We start from the raw sequence: 25,504 nt of genomic DNA, 5'->3' as shown, positions 1-25,504 counted from the left end.
ATTGGGGGGGTTGTGTGTGGGGGGGTGAACACCCCAAACCCCATCCCCGAAGGCTCCTTAACCCGCTGCCATCTGGGTGCCGGTGTTTGCCCCGGCCCTAATCTGTGCCCAAACGCGATTAGAGCCCCGAGGTCCCCCCCTCATCACACCTCGGCCCCCCACCAGCAGCTTAATGGGGGGAGATGGGGAGGGGGGGACCCGGCTCTGTGCTGGGGTGCTGGGCCCCCAAACCCTGCACCACCAAAGCGGGGGGATTGTTCCCTTTGGGGACACTGAGGCACGGCACCAGCCTGGGACTGACCCCCCCATACACACCCCTGGACACCCCAAATAGGGCTTAAACCCCCCGAAAAGAGAAATAAACCCCCAAAACCAAGAGAAAACCCCTCAAAATCCCCCAAATCAGAAGGATCCCCCCCCCGCCAAGAAGCTTCTTCCTCTCCAAACAACAACGCAGCCGGTCGCTCGGGTGTTTTTAATATATAGTTTATTTTCTTTTTCTGTTTTTAAAGCCCCCCCCAAAAGTGCAATTTTTATTATTTTAATTTTTATCTTTTTTTGTTTGTTTTTTTTTTTGTTTGTTTTCTTTTTTCCTCGTCTCCCACACTTTATAAAGAACTATCAAAGTTACAATCTATGGAATGTCTTTTCTGTGCTTGTTTTTTAATATATATATATATTTCATTTTCCGTTTTGTTTTGTCTTTTTCTCCTCACTCCTTTTCGCCCCCCCCTCCCCAGATATACCACAAAAGTAGTTTTACACATAAAAACCGCTGCAACCTTGCGAGTGCTTTAGATAGAGAATCTCTTGAATAGATTATATATATATATATAAAGACGCAGAGAAAAAAAAAAACCCAAAAAAGAGAAAGGGGAAAAGAAGAAACCAAGAAGTGGCCCCATCTCGAGCATCCTCGCTGGGCTCACACGTCCCCCCCTGCCCCAGGAGACCTTCCAGCTCTCGCTGTGTGTGTATATATATATATATATAATTATTATAAAACACAACTTGAAACGCAACGTTTGCTACAGTTTGGCCCCCCCCAACCCTCCCACCCCCCCCCCCCGGTGCAGATTCAAAACGGTTCCTCTTTTATTTAAATAAAACTTTATAATCGAAAATATAAATAGATCCGAGCTCCGAGATAGAACTTTATTTGCTTTTAAATACTCAAATCAGGCCTCGGGGGGGTGTTTTCGGGGGGGGACACACACAACCACACACACACACACGCACTAAGTGGTGGGTGCTGAATGGGGGTTGAAGGGGGGGGAATAAGCCCTTTACCCTGCAGAAGAACCAGCCCCCCCATCACAGCCCAGCGGGGGAGCGGGGGGTGGGTAAGACCCCCCCCCCACTTTTTCGCCCCCCTCAGCCCCATTTTGGGGGTTACAAGCCCCCAGTGGGGCTGGATGCAGCATCTTTACACTGGGGGGAGGAAGGAGATGCCCCCCCCCCAAAGCCTCCCCATTGCCACCAATACACCCCAAACCCCGTCACCAGCCACTTTGGGGGGGGGGGGGTGTCATGCCCACACACACACCCCCCCCCAGCCTTACAGTGGGGCAGGGGGAGGTTTCAGAGGGGTTTTTTACCTCTTTTGTACCAAAAAAGCTTCATTTTCCCTCTGTTTTCCCTCATCAGCGGCACCTGTGGGGTCGGGGGGGGGGTAGGCCAGGGCTTGGGAATGTCTAATGCATTTTGGTTTATTCCCGGTTTTTCCCGGCCTGGCCTAACTCAGCAGGATCTTTGGCAACACTTTGTCACAACCTGAATTGCAGAAATCAAACCAAAATCAAATCAACTGAAATCAACCCAAATGAAACCACGACAATGAACGAGGGCGGCGGGACGGGACAAACCTGCGGGTTTTGGGGGGGGGGTTTTGGGGAGGTTTTGCCTGTTTTCTTTATTCTAGTGCAAACTGAAGCTGTGCTCAAGTGCTGCCAGCAAGGGCCGGGCTGGGGGCTCGGGGGGGGGGGACACGGGGCTGTCACAGGCCTGGGGACATTCTCGCTGTGGGGAATCCTGAGACTAAACCTTTCCTCTTCCTTTTTTTTTGCCATTTTCTCTTTGTTTTTACCCCTTTTTTCTTTTCCCTCTCCCCCGCCTTTCTTCTTCCCCCTTTATTTCCCCACCCTCATTTCTTTTTATTCCCCTTATTTCTTTTTTCTCTCTTTTTTTAGCCCCCTTTATTTACCCTCCCCCCTTTATTATTCCCCTTTATTTTTTTTATTCCCCCTTATTTCTTCCTTCCCTCTCCCCCTCCCTCCCAATTTCTCTTTGTTTTTCCCCTTCCTTTTTTCCCTTTATTCCTTTTTTATCCCTCCTTGGGCTGGTTCAGCCTGGAGAAGAGAGACCTTAGAGCAGCTCCAGTGCCTAAAGGGGCTCCAGGAAACCTGGAGAGGGGCTTTGGACAAGGGCCTGTAGGGACAGGACAAGGGGAATGGCTTTAACCTGCCAGAGGGGAGATTGAGATGAGCTCTTAGGCAGAAGCTCTTCCCTGTGAGGGTGCTGAGGCGCTGGCACAGGGTGCCCAGAGAAGCTGTGGCTGCCCCATCCCTGGCAGTGTTCAAGGCCAGGTTGGACACAGGGGCTTGGAGCAACCTGCTCTAGTGGAAGGTGTCCCTGCCCGGGGCAGGGGTTGGGACTGGAGGAGCTTTAAGGTCCCTTCAACCCAAACCAGCCTGGGATTCCATGAATTCTTTTTTATTCCCTCTTATTTCTTTTCTATTCCCCTCACTTCCCCACCTTACTCGATTCCCCCTTTCCTTTCCCCTCTTTCCTCTCTCCCATTCCCGCTCCTGCCCAAGCTTTGCCAGCCCCAGGGAGCCGCAGGTTTATCCCTCAAGTGCCCCAAACCCCACACACTTCCAGGGCTCCTTTGGGGACCGGGAATGGGGGGGGTGGGAAGCAGCAGCGAGGAGCTGGGGGTGAGGGGGGGGGTGTGTGAAAAATCAAATCAACACAAACTAGACCAGAGATACCACAACAAGTACGATAAAGAACCTCAAGTAAGTGTCTATTTACAATTCCGCGCTGGGTTTTCTTTTTGCATATGCCAGAATTAGCCAGTGCTACGCAGAGGAGCCCATGGAGGGGCGGGGGGGGGTTTTATCTGGGCCTCTTCCCAAGGGATTTGATGCCCGGATCTGAATTCTGGGGGGATACAAAGCCCCGGGAGCATGGGGTCCCCCCCCACAATGTCCGGAGCGACGTCTGGCCTAGCACTGGCTAGAAAACATCGAAGAAATAAAATAGAATAAACTTAAAATGATAATAAAGGGGAGAAATGAACAACACACAGCCCCAGAGCAAACCCCGGCATTCCCGCCCGGAATTCGAGCTTCCGTGGGATTTCTGCCTTTAAAACTCAGCCTGGTGTCGGAATGAGCCCCGTTCCTCCCATCCCACCACTGCCGGCTGCTGGGGCTCCATGAACTACAACTTGGGATTCTGCCTATGGGGTTTTTTTGTTGGTTTTTCTCTTTCTTTGTTAAATATATATATATATATATACATACACATTTTTATTTTTTTTTTCTTACAAAAATAAATTTAGGCTTTCTTTTTTTTTTTTTTAATAACTTTTTTTTTCCGTAGAAGTTGGTTTTTTTTTTCACTTGTAAACATCTTTTTGCTTTTGCTTTTTAAATTAAGATAAAGTGAGCTCAAAGTACCCGTTCCATCGCAAAGTGCTAAGACTTCTTTGTATTTTTTTTTCTGTTTTATTGTGTTTTTTTTTTTAATCATGGTTTTTTGTGGTTTTTTTTTTTTTAATTCTCCTTTTTTTTTTTTAATTCTTTTTTTATTGCTTTTTTTTTCCGTTTTGTTTTTATTTCTGCATTAAATAAAACATCCATCTCTCCCCCAGCCCCACCACTCAGCCCTCCCCCCCAGCACACACTCCCCTCTCACTCCCTCTCCAAAATACATTCGGCCAAAAAACCTGCTCTTTGCTTTTTGAAAGTAAAAACGAAAACACCAAAAAAAAAAAAAAAAAGGAAATAAAACCAAAAAATAAAAGGAAGAGAATCTAAAAAGTGCTTTTTTTTTTTTAAAATAAAAGGGCTTAAAATCTCTTTTTTTTTTTTGTTTTGTTTCGTTTCATTTAAAAATGTGCATTTAGAAAACAGGTGACCAGCTGAAAGGTGCCTTTTCTCATCGTCCTCCGCTAACCCCGAGGGGTATTTACCCGCCTCTCGAGCCATAGAGCATCTCTATATATATATATATATTTACTTTTTGGGAATGGGGGGGCTGGGGGGAGCGGGGTGCTGCAGCTCATCACCCCCCTCCCTGCCCAAAGGCCTCCTGCCCCTTCAAGGGAGACCTCAAATAACCTTTTCCAAAAGGAATTTGCCATTTTTAGGTGCTTTCGGGGCTCGGCTGTGCCGGCCGGTGCCTAAAACCCACTGCAGAGACTGAGGGGGTGGGGGGGAAGGAGCTGGGGCCCCCCCAACCCAGCCCCAAACTCTGCTGGGGCAGCGGGTGCTGGGAAGGGGCCGGTGGGATCCGGATCCATCTCAGCTCCTTCCCGGGAGCAGACAGACACCCCAGGATGGGGATGGGGGCACCCTTGGTGGTGACAGTGTCCCCAGCACTGGGGGTCCCCAACATTAGGTATCCCCAACATTGGGTGTCCCCAATGCCAGAGTGTTCCCAACATGGGGTGTCCCCATTGCTGACTGTCCCCAGCCTTGGGTGCCCCCACACCAACAACGGGTGTCCCCACCACGGGGTGTCCCCGCACCGCGTGTCCCACCCCGGCGCCCTGCAAACTCCTGCTCGTCCCTCACATGATTAGGCAAATTTTTAGGCAATTTTCGGCAATTTTCTCCCCGGAGCCGCCGCCGTCGCTCCCCTGGTGCCAAACCCACCTTCATACGGGGCTGCTGGGACGGACCCTGAGCCCTCACCCCAAAAACCTGACCCCCGTGTCCCTGGATGCTGCCCCGGGACGCAGCAGCCACCGCTGGAGCTCTGACTTCCCATAGAGCGGAGTGGGGAAGGCCCCGCTCCAGGCACCGTGTCCCGCCCTGACCGAGCCCTTCCTCTCCTACCACTTTTTTTTTGCTATTTTTGCTTTTTTTTTCTTAAATAGATCTCTCTCTGAAATAGGTTTTTTTTTATTATTTTTTTTTTCTTTCTTTCTTTTTAACGTGTGTTTGGACACAAAATAAAGCTTTGGATTTACATGGAAGCTCTTTTCCATGTGACAGAGCCACTTTCCATCCCCACCCCGTGCTTCCTAGCGTCTGCCTTTCCAAGAAAAGGTCCTTGGCTACTGAGGGATCCTCGGGGGAGCCCTGCTTACGATGGGAAGATTGGAAACATTATATATATTCTTTTTTCTTTTTTTTTTTTCCTTTTTTCTCTTTTTTTTCTTTTTTTTTTCTTAAAAAAAAGGGAGAGAAACATCTTTAGAGAGAAAAAACGGGAGGAAAAGTTACTAACTAGATTTTTGTGACACTTTCTGTTTCGTGTTTTTTGGTTTAGGAGAGTCCTTGCGTGTTACCCTCGGACGACCCTCCTGCTACATTCAATCCTGATGCTTCATTATTTGAATTCTCCTCAAAGTGCTGCTGCTCCTGGCCGTTCCTCTGCAGGGTGTCCTCTGATTCTTGACTCTCCCCACCAGTTGGGAAACTTCCATCTTCAGGATTCCCCGGCGGGGTGGTGGGTAGACCCCCGGCATCCCTCACCCGGGGTTTACGGCCCCTCCGGGATGGAATACCGTTGCATCCATCTTTTTTAAGGTGCCTGTGCAAGTGGTCGGAGCGGACGAAAGTCTTGAAGCAGCTGTCGCACTGGTAGGGCCGCAGGCCGGTGTGGACGCGCATGTGGTTCTTCAAGTCGTAGTTGTGAGCGAACGCGGCGCCGCATTGCTGGCACAAGTACGGCTTCTCCCCCGTGTGCTTCCTCATGTGAACCTTCAGCTTGTCCTGCCTGCGGGGGACACAAAGGACAGGGAAGGGGAGGGCAGGTCAGCTGGGGGGGGTCTGCCTTCATCCCCACGCACTGGGACGGGGCTGAGCATCGCCTGATGCAGGGTCATGGAATCAATGGGGTTGGAAAAGACCTTTAAGCTCATCCAGCCCAACCGCTGCCCAGCACTGCCAAGGCCACCGCTAACCCATGGCACTGAGGGCCTCGGCCACACGGTGTGTGAACACTTGCAGGGACGGTGGCTCCAGCCCTGCCCTGGGCAGCCTGTTCCAATGCCTGAGCACCCTTTTGGTGGATAAACTCTTCCCAATCTCCATCTAAACCTCCCCTGGTGCAGCTTGAGGCCGTTTCCTCTTGTCCCATCCCTTGTTCCTTGGGAGCAGAGACCAGCCCCCTCCTGGCTCCATCCTCCTGTCAGGCAGTTGCAGAGAGCGAGAAGGTCCCCCCTGAGCCTTCTCTTCTCCAGACTAAACCCCCCCAGGTCCCTCAGCCGTTCCTCATCACACTTGTGCCCCAGGCCCTGCACCAGCTCCGGTGCCCTTCTCTGGCCCCGCTCCAGCACCTCAATGTCTCTCTTGCAGCCCAGAGCTGGCCACAGGGCCGAGCCCGGGTATGGGTGTGAGCATGGCGCAGCGTGGGGCTGGCTCCGGGCAGGCCGTGCTGCCGCAGCGCGCCGGAGCCAGGGGAGGGCAGTTGCAGCAGCCGGGCTGGAGGCCAACGAAGCCACGTGAGCCGCGGGGACTCGCTGCTTCCTGGAGGAAAAACCCATCAGGCACGGAGCGCGTGGCTCAGCGAGGAGCTCCGCACGGGAACTGCGCCCCTCGGCACCGGGGACCCAGCTCTCCGCTATGGAACAGGGTCTGGTGCAGCACAACCACTGCTGCCTTCACCCATGGGGGCAAGTTCCAGCAGCACGAGGCCCCAGGAAGTCCTAAACCTTCAGGGAAGAATCAAAACACTAAGAACGTGTCCGCCTCTGGTTTTAACACCGCTCCCAAAGGGGCTGGGAAGGCAGGCCTGGCTTAAAGCAACGTGGTACACACCAAAACTGCTTTTCAAATAGGATTTCTTTATAGAATTGTATAAATCGTTATCGTTTTTATGAAATCACTCTGCTTTTCCTTCAGCAGATTTATCAGAGCGCCATCAGCGCTCCTCCCCCTGCCAACACAGAGGAACCAGGAAGCAGAAGTCAGCGTGAACCGACGGGCTCCGGTCCTCACCCAGCAAGGGGGTGGCAGGGGAACACCCCAAACCAAACAGCCTTTACCCCAAACGCTCCTGCAGGACAAGGGAGCACTTCTCCCAGCAGGTTCCCCCTGCCCAGGCTTCCCCACTGCTCTAGTGGAAGGTGTCCCTGCCCGTGGCAGGGGGTTGGAACTGGATGAGCTTTAAGGTCCCTTCCACCCCAAACCATTCCATGATTCTATGACACACAGCATTTTTAATGGCAAAGGGAAGAGATTAGTTTTCAAGCAATGCACTGTCACCCGATGAGATGAGGATGGAGAGCACAGAGAAGGAAGGCAAAGGCAGGCAATAAGGCTGATGGAGGGCATGGGTCAGGTTTGCACCCATTTTGACATCAGAGGCCTCTGAGATAAGGCTTTGAGCACAGCCCAGGTGCTGCGGGAGACGCAGCAAAAAGCAACTCATGGACAGCACTGCTGAGAACAACCCAGAGCAGAGGAGACCTGGGCCAGCGGCCTGAGATGGCCACACTCTGCTGTACCCCATGGCAGCCTGTCCTGGGGGGACAGGGCTGTGGCACCCGAGGGCAGAGGGAGCTGGAAACCAGCTGCAGCCTCATGGAGGATGTTCCATAAGTGGTGTGAGTGCCCGAGCCAAGCTCATGTGCCTCTGTCCCCATCCAGGCTTCTCCGTGCCCAAATGCCAGCTGCAGGAAGAAGCAGGGGGAGGTATTTTGGCTGGAAAATAGCACAGCCCTGGTATAGTATGAAAGGGCCTTGGTTGGAGGGGCTGGGAGAGAGCGCTTCCCCCCTGTTCTTCACAGGGAGGCCAAGGGGAGCAGGTCCCCATCCCATACCCACAGGAGGAGGGCGAGACTGAAAAGCAATCACCAAATAGTTTGGGTTGGAAGAGGCTTTCAAAGCTCATCCACTTCCAACCCCCCTGCAATGAGCAGGGACATGTTCAACTGGATGAGGTTGCCCAGAACCACATCCCGCTTGGCAATGAGGTTGGTGCTGCCCCATCAGTGCCCTCCTCCCCAGAAGCCCCATGCTTCCCCTCATCTCTCCCCCTCCCCTCCAGCGCCAGCAGCCTCCAGGGACCCCGTGGCATTCCCACATCCTCCAGCTCATCCATCCGCAGGAGGACCTTGTCCCGCTCAGGTGTGGCGGAGGGCTCGGGCCCCGCGCTGGGCAGGGAGGTGCCGCGTGGCAGGGCCCAGCGCAGGGCCGGGTGCTGGCATCCTGCCCCCGCCATTATCTGCATTCCTCAGCTCTCCAGCGTGGGGCTGGGTGCGGCCACGGCCATGGTGTGCACCGGCGAGGGGGCTGGCAGCGCCGTGGGGCAGGACGCGGCCTCCTGCCCATGGCTCAGCCCCATCGGCTTCACTTGCCACGTCCATGGGCTGCCCCATGGACCTCAGTGAGGCTCTGGGGAAGGGGTGGCGCTGGCAGGGAAGCGGTCGGCACTCTCAAGGCCAGGAATATTCCAGCAGGCAGGACAAGCAGTCTGGCTCCTGCGCCAGGCAGCCCACGCAGCCCCTCAGCAGGGCTGGGGGGGGGGACCAGGGTGGGACCCCAGCCCCAGCTCAGCCACAGAGAGCAGAGAGAGGAGGCGGCGCTGCAACGCGCGGACTCGAGTGAACCACAGGGATCCAAACAATATCCCCTTTCTTCAGTGTTCCCATGGCGGAGGGAAGGAGCGGAGGAACCCTGATTAGAAACAGGGCTGAGGAGAACGCCCCCAGGGAGCTGAACCACCGGGGTTTGTGTGTTGTTCGGGGCCACCATCGCTCAGAACATTACGGTTGGCCGAGTCTGGACACGAGCAGCGCAGGGTCCAACCTCTTCCCAACCCAACTACCAGCCACCAGTGCTTCAGGCACCCCATGGAGCCATTTCTAAACAACTCTCCAGCTCTTGCCTCAACCCTGGGCACCTCAGCCATGATGGAAATACCAAGGGCTGCTGTTCTGTTTCATCAACCACGTTATTTGGCCTCTGAAGAAGCCCAGGTCTGGCCAGGTTTCCAGCAGAGCTCAGCAATTCAGGACACTGGGATGCTGTGGCAGTGGCTATCAAGACAGGCCTCTTGAGATACCTCAAGAGTCAGGCACCCAAATTGCTCATCTCTCTGGCAAACCCTGGCCTTCATATCCAACTTGCCTGTTAGGATGGGAATGAGTTGAGCAGGCAAGATAAAATTGCCCCAGATCAGTCCTGTGAGAGCGCCTGGGGAAAGCCAAGAGCTGGTTTTGTGTGTGACAGCCCCTCTCCCCAGCGGCCGCCCGCTCCTTACCTGGTGAATCGGACTTTGCAGATGTTGCACTCGTAGGGCTTCTCGCCGGTGTGGGTGCGGATGTGGCGCGGCAGCTTGCCGGCTCCCTGGATCACCTTCTCGCAGATGGGGCACTTTTGGAATGCTTTTGCCCTGATCTTCTTCTCCACCTTCTGGGACCAGGATGGATAGACATCGCCCTCGTTCGAACTGCCGAAATATTTCAAGTAATAATCCATGACCCCATCGTCATCCTTTCGGTCGTCCTCCCCGAGCTGCTGCCTCCCCACGGAATTCATCATCTGCTGCAGCAGGGCGCTCGCAGCCATCCCATCCACCTCCCTTGCATCATCCTCCGTCTCCGCTCCAGCAGGAACAAAGCTGGGGGAGTCACCGGCTTCCTGCTGGTCCAGAGTCCCCCCCGGGGTCCCCTCCTCTTCTCCCGGTGTGGCCAGGCCACGGCTGCTGTAATGTCCATTCTGAGAAGGTGAAAACATGGAGCCAGGAGCCGCCTCCTCCTCCTCTCTGTCCAGCCACATGGCTGGGTTGCTGTCAGGATCACAGTCATTCGCCTTTGGTCTTTCGTTTAGGGGGGCTTGCGAGTAGAAGTCCATGCCATTGCAGTCCGCCTCCTCCTCCTCCTCTTGGCCTCGGAAGTTCAGTCTCTGAAGGTCTCTCAACTCTGGGTTGGTCCACGGAAAGCTGCCTTGATGGCCATTGACGGGGTTGCTCTGGAAGAACTCCAGGTACTCTTTTGCTCTGAGATGGTTCCTTTGATCAATTTGATCTACTGTATCCATCTGGTCATTTTTGGCCAGAATCTTCCTGTCCAGGAGATCCGTGCAAACATCCCTTACCGCCGGGATCTCCAGCAGTGTGGCGGCGTTGAGGATGTCATTGACATTTGAAGTGCTGACAGTAAGGGTCGCGGTGTAAGCGAACTCCAGCAGAGCCGACAAGGCATCTGCGCTCACAAAGTCTATCTCATACACGTTTTGCTGGTCCACCACTAACCCTGAGGTGAAGAGCTTCTTGAAGTACTGGCTGCAGGCCGCCAGGACGGAGCGGTGGGTGGGGAACTCCTGGCCTTCCACCAAGATGACCACGTCGCACAACAGCCCGTTGTTTCTCTGCTCATTCAGACTGCTGAGGATGTCGCTGCTGTGATCAGGGAAAGGGATCCCTATGGGGCCGTCCACGCCACCCGCCATCTTCGATGCAAAAGGCTACGAGAGAAGAAGGAAACACAGTGAGTCGCGGAGGCCTTGGCTGCTTGGAGGCATCACATCGCACGGGCAAACTCCCAACGCAGAGCAGGGACCTATCTGCTGATGCCAGCGTGCTCTGCAGCAAGCACCAGCTACCGGCTCCTCTCCACATCATCAAGCCCACCATCCTGCGCAACACCTAAGACATGCCTCCATCAGCAGGCGAGGACGGATCCATGCTTACCTCCGCTCTGGGAAGGAGGAGAAATGCAGCCCAGATGCTCCCAAGCTACAGTCTGGGAGGACAGCTGAATTAGCACGGATCTGGGTCACAGCAAGCGAGCCTTGGCAAGGACCAGGGTTAATACAGCCAGGCTGCATCTGGACCGAGCTGGCAGGCATGCCCGGCCTTGGGCTACAGCGGCCTGAGCCTCACCACTGGATGCCAGTCCACCTATGCAAGTATTTCCCAATCCCACCACTTCTACTGGGAGGGTCCCACGCTCATTCAGCTCTGCTCTGCCCAGCCAAACTCATGACAGTCGCAGAATCACATCATGGAATGGTTTGGGTTGAAAGGGACCTTAAAGCTCATCCAGCTCCAACCCCCTGCCACGGGCAGGGACACCTTCCACTAGAGCAGGTTGCTCCAAGCCCCTGTGTCCAACCTGGCCTTGAACACTGCCAGGGATGGGGCATCACCAGGAAAACCATTCCCATCGCTTGTCCCTGGGGTCCCCGGGTCTGCAGGCAGGGTGCAGGAACAGGGGAGCATCAACCACCCCAGCCTGAGCTCTGCAGAGACCAGCTTAGCCACCCAAACCCGAGGCACCCACTGCACCTTCCCCAGGAGCAGGAGCCCCTGCAGTGACCAGAGAGGAGACCGGTCTCACCAAGGGTGAGCCCCGGAGCTGGCGCCAGCCCCCATCTCAGAAAGGCTTCAGCAGAAGCCGCAGTTCTTTCCAACGCTCTTTACAACAGGTTTGCTTGGGAAAAGATAAGTAAGTCACCCCTGACACGCCAGCACAACAGAAACGGATCCACTTGGCTTTAAACACATCCTCTCTTCAAAGGCTGAAGAAGCCAGAGCGAATTGAGCAGCTCCGTTCCAAAGGGATCCCCCTTTGCTGGGAGAAGGGCACTGGGGCAAACACAGGCAAGAACAAAACCAGCTTCACCGCTCTGCCTGCCCACAAGAAGACCCTCAACTTTGCCCAGCCCTGGTTTACTGATTCCTGAAACTGGGAATGATGTTCTCCTCCTCTCCACCTCCAGCAGTCAACCCCCATCCTCCTTGCAGCAGAGATGCTGTCTGCCTTTCCATCAATATATTTTATCACCACCACCCCAAGCACTGGGATCAAGAGAAGACAAGACATAAGTCATCTGGTTCACAAAGCACCTTGGCACCGGTGTAAGTACCAAGGTCCCCAGTTTACAGATGGGGAAACTGAGGCACAGGGGGAAGCAGCTGCCCCACATGACACAGGGGGGGATGGATGAGTCAGGAGCACATCCAGAACCCAAGTAATTTATACAGGAAGCGACTCCCAGCACCATGTTTGCAACCAGGTTGCAAAACAACACAGGCTTCCCAACACACGCAGCCAGCCCCATCCCGGGCTCCGAGCACATTTCTCAGGGGTTCTTTGTGTTTTCTCGTTTTTTAAAAGCTTTGTTAATCCAAGAGGAAAAAAAAAACAACACACAAAAGGAATTTCTGCACCTTATTTTATCCAAAGAAAACACAGGAGAGGGCAGTTCTGAGTCCGTGTGACACCGCTCTGAAGGAAAACCCTTAATATTAAACACCAGTGATGTATAAACCAGCAAACGTGCCAGGGGGCCAGGGTGGGAGGGAAGAGCCCGAGAAGCCGGGCAGGATGCACAGGGCGCAAGTCCTGCCATGAAGCCCAAGCATGGAAGCAAAGCAGCTTCCCGGGATGCCCGGAGCAAGGACACCGACTCCAGAGCTGGTTCCCAGGCTCCTGCAGCAGCAGAGATTGGATTCAGAGCTGTTAGTTCACGGGTTTTTAAGATAAGGAGCCCTCGCTAGGGAGGAAAGGGCTGTTTGATGGCTGAGCACTGCCTGGGGACCAGGAAAGCTCCGAATGCGGGCACCGGCTTCAGGGGTGACCTTGGGCAAGGTCACTGCATCTCTGCATCCACAGGGGGTCCAAGGGACCCTTCCTGGCCTCCCAAGTGGCTGGGGTACCATGGGGGAAGCCTCCACTGCCTCATTCCCACCAGGGCAGCCCCAGAGCTCCCTGAACCCCCCTGATCTGAGCCACCACAGCACACTGCTCCCCAAAAAAATGTGTCTGACACCTCTGCCCCCCCCCCTCCCAAATGCTTCCTGGCCCTGGAAATGACACAAGAGCCTCCCTCCCCCTGCTTCCCCTCTGAATTAGATGATTTACAAAGCTTTCCCAAACCCCTCAAAGAGAATCTGAGCTGCGTGAAGCATTCTGAAGCTTCGGGCAATAGTCCTGTGGGCAGCCAAGCTCCATCACCCACACAGCCGGGCTCTGGGGACCTCGGGGATCTGGGGGGAGCAAGTCAGGCCGTGCAGCAAGGTCACCCCCAACCCCAGCCAGGGGGGTGGCACAATGAGCCGGACAGTGTGGGAACGGCGGCAGGGTCATGAGACTGCCGAGGGCTGGCATGGAAAGTTGTACAACTTTGCAGCTCATTCTCCTCGCACAACACGCCCTTTGTGTCCCTCGTCTGCGGTGGCCGAGGGGTGGATGGGGCTGCCCTGAGCCCCCTAGGAACGGCTGCAGCACCCGGAATGCTCGAGCCACAGACAGAGACTGAGCCCTTCAAATCACACCCTGCTCCCTTGTCAAGGGGCTGAATGGCCGGAGTGTTAAAGCTTGGGGATTAGCAACAAGAGACAGAGCCTTGCACCTTCCCAGGTTCACAAAACGAACCTCCCCACCTTCTGCTCATGCTCAGAGCAGGCACAGGACACAGCACCGCAGTGGCAGGATGGGCAAAATCCTCTGGGAAAGGTCCTGATGGCCAGGTGACAGTGAGGAAAGCCATTGGCACAACAGCCAGCCAGCTCCCTACCTTGGCAAGAGTAAGGTCTGAATGGGCCACCGAGGGGGAGCTTCAACTACTGACCTATATTTCCCGGGCAGCTCTTTTCTCTCTGTACACCCAGCAGCATCACACACTTACTGTCCCAGACTGTGTGTCTCTGCAGGGTCACAAAGGTGCCACATTTCACCCCAAAGTGTCTGTGTTTGAGATGTCTGGAACTCGCCCTCACGTATCACTCGTAGCAGCTGAGGGAGCACCATCAACTTAAAATACAGCCCGGTTGAAAGAGGGAGTTTACAACAACCCCAGAGCTCTCAAATGTATTTACAAACCTTATTTACAAGCCTGGCCTAACACAAGGCACATCCCTAACTGCTCAGTTAACTCGGCTTTCGGCGTTGCTAAGCCCGCTCTGCATTTCCAAGACACCAACTCAAGTGAGTTTTGGCTATTCCCAGCTCCAGAGTTCAGCCCAACACAAAAGCAGCCTGATTCCAGGCAGGAAAAATGTCATTTTGTTGTGCGAGAAGTGGTGCAGAACCCCGAGATGCTGCTCAAGGCAACCTCGGCTGTTCCACATCCAACCACTTCCGCACTGAGGCCAACTCTTGTTTGATGCTGCTCCTCAACACTAAAAGGTTCTTTTCTTAAACTCAAGTTATCAACTTGCTCCTTTCAAACCTACCAGAGGAACTGCAGAAGAGCAGAACAGAGTTAACCGAAACCCCTGAGCTTGCACCCGCATCCAGCGGGATGTCACCCCATCGCTTTCCTACAGGAGTTGTGGAATTTGACATTGACATTCAAATGAGACGACCACATTAAGACGGGATCACAACCGAAAGTGCTGACAAAACGCTGCTTAATTACTAGTTTTCCATGTAACCTCAGTGGTTTGGTTGGGGTTTTTCCTTTCTCTCTTTTGCCTCTTTGCACTGGGCAAACCGGGGAACCTGAGCAGCTCGGAAGGGCTCTGAAATGCGCAGGTATCAGGTGAAGAGCTGAGTCACATCTGCTGAGCCGGTAACAGGGAATGTTTTCGATGTGCTCTTCATCTGGAAGAGATCCCGAAGCACTTTAGAAAGGGCAGAGCTCTCCTTTCCTTGCAGGTGCCACCCGCTCCAGCAGCACAGAGGAGAAGCTGCAGCAACAACACGCGCCCGCTCGGGGCAGGAGGGGAAAATTATCGTCGCCTTTTCCACCGAGCACGAGGCAAAATGGCTTTAGGGCACCTCTACAATCGCCAGCACGAGGTTTCCTGGGAGTAACTGCCTTTTGGGCTACAGCACGTGGTTATTTGTACAGTACATAGTACAGTACAGTGGTTATTTGGCCTCTTGCTGCTCAAAGGTACCCAAGGAATGGGGATCACAAGCTGCTGTGCCCAGGTTCTTGTAGGAAATGTGCGTATGACAGCGAGGGCAGACTCTGCAGAAACACTGCTATGAAAAGAATTATTAAAATAATGTTGCTATATATACACATATGTATAAAAAAAAAAAAGGCAGTGGTTTGCTGCCCAAGGCCCAAACATTATCCCAGCCCTCACTCACCACCGACCGGAGAAATGGGCATTTTTTCCCTATGAATAGCTCACCCCAATTATAGGTCACACAACGCAAGCCCTTGTCTCTTCACTTTATATTTAGGGAGCGATCATCCCAGTTCCCCTCTTTCCTTCTTCCAGCTGCACGGCCACATCGGCAAGCCTGGATCCCTCGAGATAAAAGGCAGCTCTCAGGCCATTCGGAGCATGAGCCATCGTCTCTGCTGACACCAAGCTCTGCAACAGCTCAAGGACAAGCCCGAGCAGGTCTCCCTCTGCCCAGGATCCACCCTAAACTATGCAGAGGCCCGGGGAAACACACCTAGCACGGAGCAACACAAAGCCAAGAAGGTGGGAAGGTGGTAGGCAGGAGGAAATGAAGGAGGGTGTTTTGCCTGCTTGGGAGAAGTCACTATTTCAACCACTCTATGGTGCTATTAAAATTCAACTGCTCTCTAAAGGAATGTGCTGTTGGCAGCTTAGTGCCAAACCATCTGAGTTATGCAGACCTGCAAAAGATGCGTGTTCCCGAGAGGAAGACCCTGTGCACCAACGGAAGCCGACTGCATTGGGTGGCAAAATTGAGATCAAATAAAAGCAAGTGGTTTTTTTGGTTTTTTTGTTTTTTTGTTTTTTTAAATGAATCTCAATTTTTGACAATGCAATGGGAAGATCTCTTTTGTGCTTAGCAGGTATTTGAGCCACCAACAGCAAAGAGGGGATTCCAGCTTCCTTATGTCTCGACAGGACATCGCACGCAGGGTAAAACACCAGAGGACACACATGGCATGACCAAGATCATGCAGCTATTGAAGTGAAGAGATCAGAGCAGAACAAGCATCCTGCAAATATCCGCGGGCTCTTGGTGGACAATACGACTCTGTTTTCCAACCCCTCCAGCTCCCAGAACTCCTTGTCTGAAGGCCCTGACTCTGGGAAGCATCATGTTCCCTTTATTCAGTGCAGGGTCTCTGTTACCACAGCTCTAATCACTGGATTCACAACAGGAAGGCTCGTCTAAGGAACGAAACTGGTCACATCATGAGGATTCAGTCAGCTCCTGAGCAGGCACTGGGCTCCTGAGCACATAACCAGCCCAAACTACCACTCCACTGGCTCCTCAAAGTGTTCACTTCTGATGCTTCCAAAGTTCAGAGCTCTCCGAGCATCCCACTTTCCGATGTCTCAAATTGAACATGAAGTGGAAAAGCAACCGAGATGCTGTGACGGCATCAAGGCAGCCCAAGCTCCTCAGTCACAGCAACCACCCTTCGTTTCAGTCCAACTTGATGAACTCGCACCACTATCAGGTAAGCAAACGAGCTGGGGCTTTCCTTGCCACTGCCAGGTCAGACCTGCCAGGGAGGTTTGCCTCTCCCTACTGTCTAGAAACAAATACCTGGGCAGCATAGGAAGCTCCAGCAGAGTGAACCCGTGTTCTAGGACTGCTTCATCCCAAGCAGCTGCCCAAGGTAAAAGCAAATCTACCCCAAAACCCTGCAGATACATCAACCACCCTTCCTTCCACCGCTACATCCTTCATCTTAGGAGAGCCAAAGCACTTTATGAGCTATATATCGACCAGGAAGAAACACCTAATACACTACAGAAACAACAATCTCCAGGGCAGGACGCACCAGGATTTAGCAGCACAGAAGTTCAGGCAGGAAAGGAGAATCCCACATCCTGCAGCTGCTGCCAAGGGAACTCTGGTAGGAAGAATATCTGGTAATTGCTCCCACTGAAGTCTGGATGGAGCGCTGGAATTGAACGCCCCTCAGACCCTCAATGAGCATCATGGGAACTTTGATGACCACAAGTAATAAAGAACCTTGATTTTCCTTCCTATTTAAAATACAGTAATAATACTAATCCCCTCCCACAGCAGAGCACCTCAGAGGCAGGAGCGGAGCCAAGAGCTGGCTTTGCCGTGGTGTTCTCCTCTCCTCGGGCTGGCCAAGAGGGGCAGATCTGCAGAGCCGGTGGAGCAAGGACAGCCCTTCCCCAGTCGCCAGCCAGCCATTTCCTCGCTCGGGAACGGCTGCATCCTGTGCTCATTCAGAGCAGCCTGCGTAGGTCTGATATATTTGGCAGAGAATCTAAATTGGGCTGGAAGAGCTGCATTGAAGAATTCGGATGAAGAAGTCCCAAGCCCATGTTACACCAGCGTTTCAGCTTGGATATCGAACCGGGCTACCAAGGGACAACCACCAAGGCTCTCATCAAGGTGACACATCGCCCAGCAGCTCCTGGACAGACAGGTTCTGTGGGGAATTCGGCAATCTCCCTGCTCCCTCAGGCAAACCGTGGTATCCCCAAGAGGCCAATTTAAATTTTACACCTCAACCCATTTATAATCATTCCAGTATTCAAATGTGCCCCTCTCCCAGCCCTCACCCCTGTGTCAGCAGTGGGAAGAAGCAGAGAAGAACTTCACCAAGGCACCTCCGTGGTGTAACAGTGACCAGTTGTGCCAAGCCACAACCAGAGCCACTGGAACTGGGACTCCTAAATCCCATCACTGAGGCAGGCTGCAAGGCAAGCAGCAGAAGAGATGGTGCTACCGCACCAGAGCAGGGAGATAACCACTACCCAGGCGGAGCTGGTCTCTGTGGTGCTGTTTCAGGAGATGCTAGAGGTCTGGGACTCCTCACTGCGCTAGAGGAAATCATGAGGGACACAGAACACGCCAGGAAGAAAGGGCTGATTTGCTCTTCATGTTCTCAAACTGCTTGAGTGCTTTTCACATGATGGCCTAGAAGAGAAAGGACATGCCAGATGTGGCTTTTTTCTAGCAGCATGGACAGTGAAAGGACAAGTGCTGCTGAGGGAAGGGCTCACCACTACCGCCTTCAACACCAAACCCACCAAACAACTACCCCTGCAGCAATCCCATCCCTGTTTCTCTCCCTGCTTCCCCACTCGGACTCCGTAAGCCGATCCAGGCTCCAACCGCTAAGCCCAACCACAATGCTGAGAGCATTACTACTGCTAACTAAGAGAGTTAAACCAGAATCAGCAAAGGGAGAGTCACCTTCGCAGTGCACAGGGCTCCCTGAATGTCCTGAATGCCTGGAGAGGCACCTCTGAGGATGAGGGCTATGGAATCATAGAATGGTTTGGGTTGGAAGGGACCTTCAAAGCTCATCTAGTCCAGCCCCCTGCAATGAGCAGGGACATCTTCAATCAGACCAGGTTGCCCAGAACCACATCCAGCCTGTCCTGGAATGCCTCCAGGGATGGTGCAGCCACCACCTCTCTGGGCAACCTGTGCCAGTGTTTTACCACCCCCTGTAGAGATTTCTTTCCTCACATCCAGCTTGGATGTCCCCTCTGTGGAGGAAGAATCTAATGGCTATGGGCTTTCACCTCGACCTGCTGGCATTCACCACACAGAGATGCATCACAGCGTGGCTCTGTCTCTGAAGATGCTGGCAGCTCACTTCCACAATGAAGAAACCAGACGAGGGATGACCAAACATCACGCTCTGCAACGCTGCAGATCCCCACTGCTGGGAAGGGATTTCCTTCCAGGGCACGGCACAGCCTCACACAGCACACGGGGAAGTTGGGTTTCCGCTGCAGCATCAACTACTGGCAGAACCCAGAAGCAGCCTTAGATCCTGACAGAGCAGTGGTCTGCTCCTGCTGCCATGTCACGCCACAAAGCACCGCGGCCCTGAATGCACCAGACCCATCCCAGCGCAGCCAAAGAGCCTCCCCGAGCTGCCACCCCCCAAAGCCACCCACTTTTCAGCACTGACAGCAGCCACCAGGACGTCCCGAGACCTCTGTGATGTTGCAAGGTGAGCTTGAACTGGTTACTCCACCCAGACCTCCGTGCCAATTTTCTCCTTTGTCATCAGGGACCGTAGTTAATCCAGCAGGAATGTGCCTCGGTTCGAGCCTGTGCAGTCACAGACCCAAGGACCCCACGTGTATCCCTTGAAATTCTGGAGGTGCAGGGGTTTACTTTCGTGCTAGAAGCACCCCCGGCACCAGCATCATTGATGTGCCTTGGTGTTTCTCAACACGATGGTCCCGGCTCCATCAGATGAGGTCTGTGTGCTGGAATTGTCACCGAGCGGCACCAACGGCCACCAAGGAACAGGAATTTCTCCATGCTAAGAAGAAACGAGCCACCATCCACTGAGGAGGCCAAGAGCCACCCAGTGACCCTCAGACCCTGCCCAAACCCACCTTCAGCAAGGCTCTCAGTTGCCTTCACTCCAGTTGCTCCCAGACCTTGCTCCTCTCCTCATCCGAGCCACACGCAGCCCCCAGCCTGCAGAGAACACCCAGGCCTGGTTTACGGGCAGGGAAGGCCACCCCGGTGTTAATGGAAGCTGCTTGTTTTGCTGCTGAAACAAACTCTTCAAAAGCCAAGCCCAAGCGTTCCCACACGCCTCTTGCCGCAGCCCTCCGACGGGTTCTCTCCCACATAGCTCCGCTGCTGCCGTACGGCAACAGAGCAGCTCCCTGCAAAGCCACAGCGGGGGCTTCGGGGGATCCTGCACAACGCCAACCCCTTTGCTATTCAGCCCCGAGTGCTCCTGAATACTGCAGAAAGCCCCAGGAGTTGCATGCAGAGGGGAAAAAAGAACGCAAGACATGAAACCGTGTGTTTCAATCCCGGCGGAAGGACCAGCTCTTGCCTATGAGCACGGTGCATACGGAAAGGGAAGGTTTCTTTTCCAACTCAAAAGCCCCATAAGGCTGAAGGCCCCAGGATCCATGCAGGAATAAGCTGACAGTGTTTCAAAAAGGCAGGATTCGGCCCCTTCGCCAAAGGGAGCGACTGGAGACTCGTCCTGAAGAAGCAAAGCTGCCGCCAGCATTAACCCACCGCTGGGCAAAGCACGAGGGCTGCGGGGCCACCAGCACATCAGGCTGGATGAAAACAAGGGCTTCTGCGGGTGTTTACACACCCTCCTCCCCCTCAGAGGCCAAATCCTGCGCTCCCCACTCTGGCCAAAATCCCCCCAAGTCACCAGCAGCCCTTTCCCTGAGAAAGGCCAACATCAACTGTCCCTTCACCCCACGATCCCCTCCCTCATTACAGCTCCTCTCCATCTCCCAAACACAGGGAACCGTAAGAACTGCTCAAATCCCAAATACCCCCATCTGCTTCCCGACCTGCTCCCTGCACACCCTGCTTTCCACCCCGGCTCCTCCCAAGCCCCAAATCCACCCATCCCTCTCCCACCCCACAGCCATGTCACAGGTTCCCCTTTGCAGCCTCCACGTCATCCTCCCCCTCTGACAGCCCTGATGTTTCCTGCCTCGCTCCCCCTGCCCTCAGCTTTGGAGGTCCAGCACTAACCCAAGTGCTTCAAATGGCACCTCAAAGACCTCTTTTCTACAAAGAAGGGCGAGAAAAAAATGGAAAAATAAATAAAGACTAAGACTGGAGTTTCCTGACAAAGCAGAGCGTACCAGGCAGGGCAGTCCCTTAGGTAATTCCTAGTTTGTGGATAAACAGAGCGCTCGTCTCGCCATTCTCGGCTCCACACGACGTGCAAAAGCGAATCCCAAGAGCAAACATGCCACACGCTTCATCCCCACCAACGCTGTCCTGCCATGGAGCTCCTTTCCTTCCCTCCTCAGCACACAACAGGGATGAAGGGAGGGAACGCTGAACCGGTACCGCGTGTACTCTGCCTGTTGGGGCAGGAGGCTCCGGGTAACTAGAGAGCAGCAACCTGTAGCTACAAGCCCACTTTCGATGCTTGCCCAGCTCTGGGCTGGGCGGGCAGTCAAGCAAACAGGAGGAAAAAAAAAGAGATATCTACTCACTGGTTTCCAGTTTGCTGGTGAGAATTTGGTAAGTGCACGAACCAGGAAGGAAACAGGGCGCACAACTGGAGTTTAACAGCGGGCAAGAAGGAGTTAAAACGCAGCACCGGGACGCTTGCAGCATCCTCTGCTGTGACACTAAGCAGGGCAGCAGCGCTTCCAAAAGCGGGGAGAGGATCTCCTGTGCTTTCAGATGGGAATTACAGAGCTGCAGGGGTGGGAAGAAGGTGAAAAATGGTCCCGAAGGTGCAAAGAAACCACCCACAAGCGCCGGGAGGGGACGCGGATCCGTGCGTGGCTTCGAAGAGCTCGATGGAAAGTATTTGAGACAGCAAAGGCTGTCTCCAGGGAGATCACGCTCCCGACACTCCTCCTGGATGCATGTTTTAAGGGGTCGGCGAAGCAGCGGCGTCAGAAAGCCGCTGCTTGCCAGGGGATCTGCGGCTCATCTCACCACCGTGGCCTTGGCTCCCACCTGCAGCCACGGGGCAGCTCGCACCAGTTTCCAGTTTCTCACACCTTGTCACGTTCGGAGGGGACGCTGATCTTGAGCGTTCCCCTCCACCTGCATCCCAGAGCTGCTGCCCGCAGGCTCCCAGGAACATTCACAAGTGCCTCACACAACCGGGGCGCCAGGGGAAGGAGCCCCACCACCATCTGAGGCATAAAACCACTTTTGTTCCGTGTGCTCCATGGAAGCCGTGTCCGGGCGCTGCTACAGGAGCCAGCAGTGACACCAGGGAGGCAGGGAAACTGAAACTATGCACCGAGGGAAGACGATACGGCCATGGAGCTGGGCGAGAAACAATTGTCCCTGGATACTCGCAGAGGATCCCGACGCTTGTCTGACCTCCTTTACTCCCGCTCTGACGTCCTGCCAGAGCTCCTCTGGGATCGGCGGGATGCTCCAGGCACAGGTATCGGGACAGACACATGGGGAACCGGCTCACGCCGACCGGGAGGCAGCACCGAGCACAATCACACACCGGTGTGGATCAAAGGGTCACGGGACTGGGTACAAACACTTCCCTTCATCCTAGAGCCTGCCCGCCTTTCCCCCTTTCCCTGAGTTTTTCCCCATCAAAAGGCTTTTAATTACAGTTTGAAACCAGACTCTTCAAATTTGAGGTTAAGGCTGGTTGAGAGCATAGTGAAGAGCAACAATTTATTGCTCTGACTATATAAGATAACAAGTAGAATTCTAATTGTTTGCCGCAGAAGTTCTCTTTCCATAAACGCAGCATCCCAAGACTGGGAAAAAACCCTCAAGTGTCAGTTTTAATCAAGATTAAACCCAGTTCTCAAGAGTTTAGGCTCCATCTCAAGCGCAGACATCTCCCAGCCCCAGTTTTTCGTTTTGACGACTTGACGTTTTAGGCTGGGGACCCGATTCTAAAGAGTTAAACCTCAGCACTCAGGCACCAAACAATGTCTGGAGTAAGACAGGCAGCGCACACAAACCATCACAGAGCCTTGGGATCGGCATAAATTTCTTCCCTGATTTGCGTCCCGAGCCGACATCCAGGTTCTCACGCTGGGAAAACAACTGTAACTTTCAACTGTGCTTTCAAAGTCCCAAAACACAAAAGCAAACCCATTGCCTTCACCGAGCCAAAGGAATTCCACCCAGCACCTCTCTTCGCCTCGCGAAGCCCACGACACAGCTAAAGCTCATCATCGAGCCCACTGCCACAACACAAGGTGCATATGAGAGCAAATAATAAAGCAAGCAAGCAGAAATAAAGCCTTAACAAGAGTTGCAGGTCAGCAGAAAGCGAAGAACTACTTTCCTTCACCGCCGAGTTTATGAAGAGCTCATGCCTTGCAAAACCCTCCCCAAGTTACTAACGCAATTAAGGCTCGGTGGAAAAATCCCACCATCTCACCAGTGTTTTGGTTGCGCCTCTTCACTCCCTCTTTCACCAGAACAAGCCTAAACAGGGGCCAGAATGAATATTAAACAAGAACGGCTCCTCTCTAATAAACTGCTCAGTTTCTCTCCGTCTCCCCCTTTTTGTTTTTAAAGCTGTTTAAACACAACATCTCCAGCAACCCCCCCCAGAACTAAACCAGCCCAGCTCACCCCGATCGGCCTCCAGAAGCGGCCACTTGCTGCCCCTTCCAACTGGGACCAGCAGAAACACTCCGAAATAAAACATTTCCTCGAGAAAAAGAAAGGAAAAAGGAACTTTTTACAGCCATGGGATGACCTTTTAGCTCCGCTGCTACGCTGCACACAACTTCAGCCCTCATTAGGTTGTAAATTCTTCCAGGCAGAGACCTCCTCTGCCCGTGTCTATAAAGCACTTATATAATGAGTTACGGTTTCGATAGCAGAGACGTTTAACAGTACCGGGCACAGGCTAATCTTGAACTCAGACCGGTAGCAAACTCTTCCCAAGAGTCCTTGAGCCGAAACTGTTGCTGCCCCGCATGTAAGAGGCGCTCCAGGAGCTGAGGCTGTGGGTGCACACCAGGCACTTCCAGCATGGGAACGCTGGGATTTAGAAGTACTGGTAAAGGGGAAGTCCCAGGTGCCAGGAGTCCCGTTCCATGTTCAGGTCCAAGGGTTTTCCCTGCACTACTGAAACAACACAGCCCTTTCCCCGGGCTGCGAGCAGCCTGCCTCTGCTTCCACACCACGGTCACCACAGCCATCTCCCCGTGCCCTTGCCTCCTGCCACCAGCCTCAGAGAGTGGTTTGGGCTGGAAGGGACCTTCAGAGCTCATCTAGTCCAACCCCCCTGCAATGAGCAAGGACATCTTCAACTAGATGAGGTTGCCCAGAAGCTGCAGCACCCCCCGGGGAAGCCAGCAGGAACCTCCAGCTCTCCCGCGGGGGCTCAGCACAAGAGCTGCGGGTACCTTAAGCACGATCTCCATTCCCAACCTGTCACCTCCAACTCAAGAGCCAGGGCACCGGGAAGCGTCACAGCCCTGCCCAGGCTGCGGGGGGTGCGGGATGCCGCCCCTCATGCCCCGCTCCGCCAGCGCGGGTCACTGCGCAGCTCAAGGGAGGTTTATCCCGCAGAGCCCCCCCAGGGCCCGGCCTCCAGCTCCCAGGGCCGCAGCCACCGAGGCGGAGCAAGGCGGGGGGGGCGGGGGCGGGGATTATCGCTACGAACCGCGCGGCCTCCAGCCCCCCCCTCAGCACCCGGGGGTGGGTGCGGAGCCGGCCGGGGGCCGATAAGGAACGGCACAAAACCACCGCGAACCGCGCGGAGCGGCGCCGGGGCAGCGCGGCCGGGCCCGATCCCTCCCCCCCCAACCACCAACGGAGACGACCTTGGGGTGCTCGGGGCCGGGCTCGCAGGCCGCACGCCCCGGGGGACCCCACCCTGCAGCCGGCTGCCCCCCCTCTTCCTCCGCCGGGCCGGGTCGGTCCCCCCCCCCCCCGCCGCGGGCCCACAGGGAGCCTTGGCCGGGCGCCACGACCCCACCCCTTCCCCCAGGCGGGCCGCGGCCATGGAGGCCGGGCGGGGGGCGCCGAGCCGAGGTCCCGGCCCCGCGGCCGCCGCCGCCGCCCGGCCCCCCCCTCCCCAGGGCCGGGCCCGCCCGCGGGGTAGCGCAGGCCCCGCCGCGCTTGTCCTCGGCCACCCCGCACCCCGCGCGGCCGCCCGCCATTGGGCAGGGCCAAGCGGGCGCGGGGAGGGGAGAGGCGCGGGGGGGGGGGGGGGGCGGGGGGGATTGGTGGAGAGGGGGGGGTTCGCGGGGTGGAGGGCGCGCCCCAATTGGCCCCGCCCGCTGCCCATCAACACGCCTCCCACTCGCCGCGCGCGCGGGGCACGCCGGGAACCGTAGTCCGCGCGTTCGCACGCACCTGCGCGGCGGCGCGCACGACGGACTACAACTCCCAGCAGCACCCGCGCCGCGCACCCCCCCCCCCCACTCCACCCCCCCCGGTGGGGCCCTTCCCTCCTCCCCCCCCACCCCCCCCCGATCCACGACCCCCCCCCCCCTCCGGCCCGGCCAAGTACAACGTATGCGGGGGGGGGGCAGCGCCCGGCTCCGCTCCAACCCCCCCGGCCCGCGCCCCCCGCACCCCCTCCCCACCCCGCACCGCCCCAACGGTGCCCCCGGGGGGGGGGGGGGGGGAGGTCGGGCTTCAACCACCCCCCCCCCAGCCCCGGGCTCGGGCCTGACCCCCGCCGTTCTCCCCCCCCCCCCCAGCCCCGTACCGGGCCGTGCGGTCCGAGCGAGCGGAGCGGGCCGCGCCGTGCCGAGCCGGGCCGGGCCGAGCCGTGCGGGCGGAGCAGGCTCTGGCCGCCCCGCGGGAGCTGCTCGCCGAGGCCCGTATGCGGCTCTCTTCCTGCTCCGGCCGGGGCCGCCCCGCTCTTAAAGGGGCCGCGCACCGCCCCCCCCACCCCCCCCGTCCGCGCCCGCCCCCCCCCGCCCCGGGGCGCAGCCTCGCAGCCGGCGGGGGGCGCCCCCCGCAGCGCGCCGCGGCCGCGTTGGGGTGCGGGGCCCTTTAAGAGCCCCCCGCGGA

At 55.5% G+C, this 25,504-nt stretch overlaps 1 protein-coding gene across 5 annotated transcripts; it reads right to left on the bottom strand.

The window, feature by feature from the left end:
- Positions 1 to 3,013: 3,013 nt before the first annotated feature.
- Positions 3,014 to 25,323, bottom strand: ZBTB7A (zinc finger and BTB domain containing 7A). Of its 5 annotated transcripts, none has more exons than XM_030509454.1 (3): positions 25,197 to 25,323; positions 9,442 to 10,646; positions 3,014 to 5,952 (listed from the first exon to the last, which is right to left on the bottom strand). In XM_030509454.1, exons 2-3 carry the CDS (start codon positions 10,629 to 10,631, stop codon positions 5,499 to 5,501), a joined length of 1,644 nt encoding a protein of 547 aa, XP_030365314.1. In that variant the 5' UTR covers positions 10,632 to 10,646; positions 25,197 to 25,323; the 3' UTR covers positions 3,014 to 5,498. The 5 variants fall into 5 exon arrangements, with proteins under 5 accessions (XP_030365314.1, XP_030365313.1, XP_030365316.1 ...); XM_030509453.1 differs by lacking the exon at positions 25,197 to 25,323 and adding an exon at positions 23,884 to 24,210; XM_030509456.1 differs by lacking the exon at positions 25,197 to 25,323 and adding an exon at positions 23,229 to 23,646.
- Between the last annotated feature and the right edge of the window lie 181 nt (positions 25,324 to 25,504).

The sequence above is a fragment of the Strigops habroptila genome, chromosome 20 (genome assembly GCF_004027225.2).
Source record: "Strigops habroptila isolate Jane chromosome 20, bStrHab1.2.pri, whole genome shotgun sequence".
Taxonomy (NCBI): Eukaryota; Metazoa; Chordata; class Aves; order Psittaciformes; family Psittacidae; genus Strigops; species Strigops habroptila.
The sequence above is the reverse complement of the archived record's forward strand: the minus strand, read 5'-3'. Positions and strand labels throughout refer to the sequence as shown.

Excerpts from the sequence above, each read along its gene's own strand:
- ZBTB7A (XM_030509453.1), bottom strand. Across the intron at positions 5,953-9,441 it reads TGCAAAGTCCGATTCACCAG|GCAGGACAAGCTGAAGGTTC; the intron begins GTAAGGAGCGGG and ends TGTCCCCCGCAG.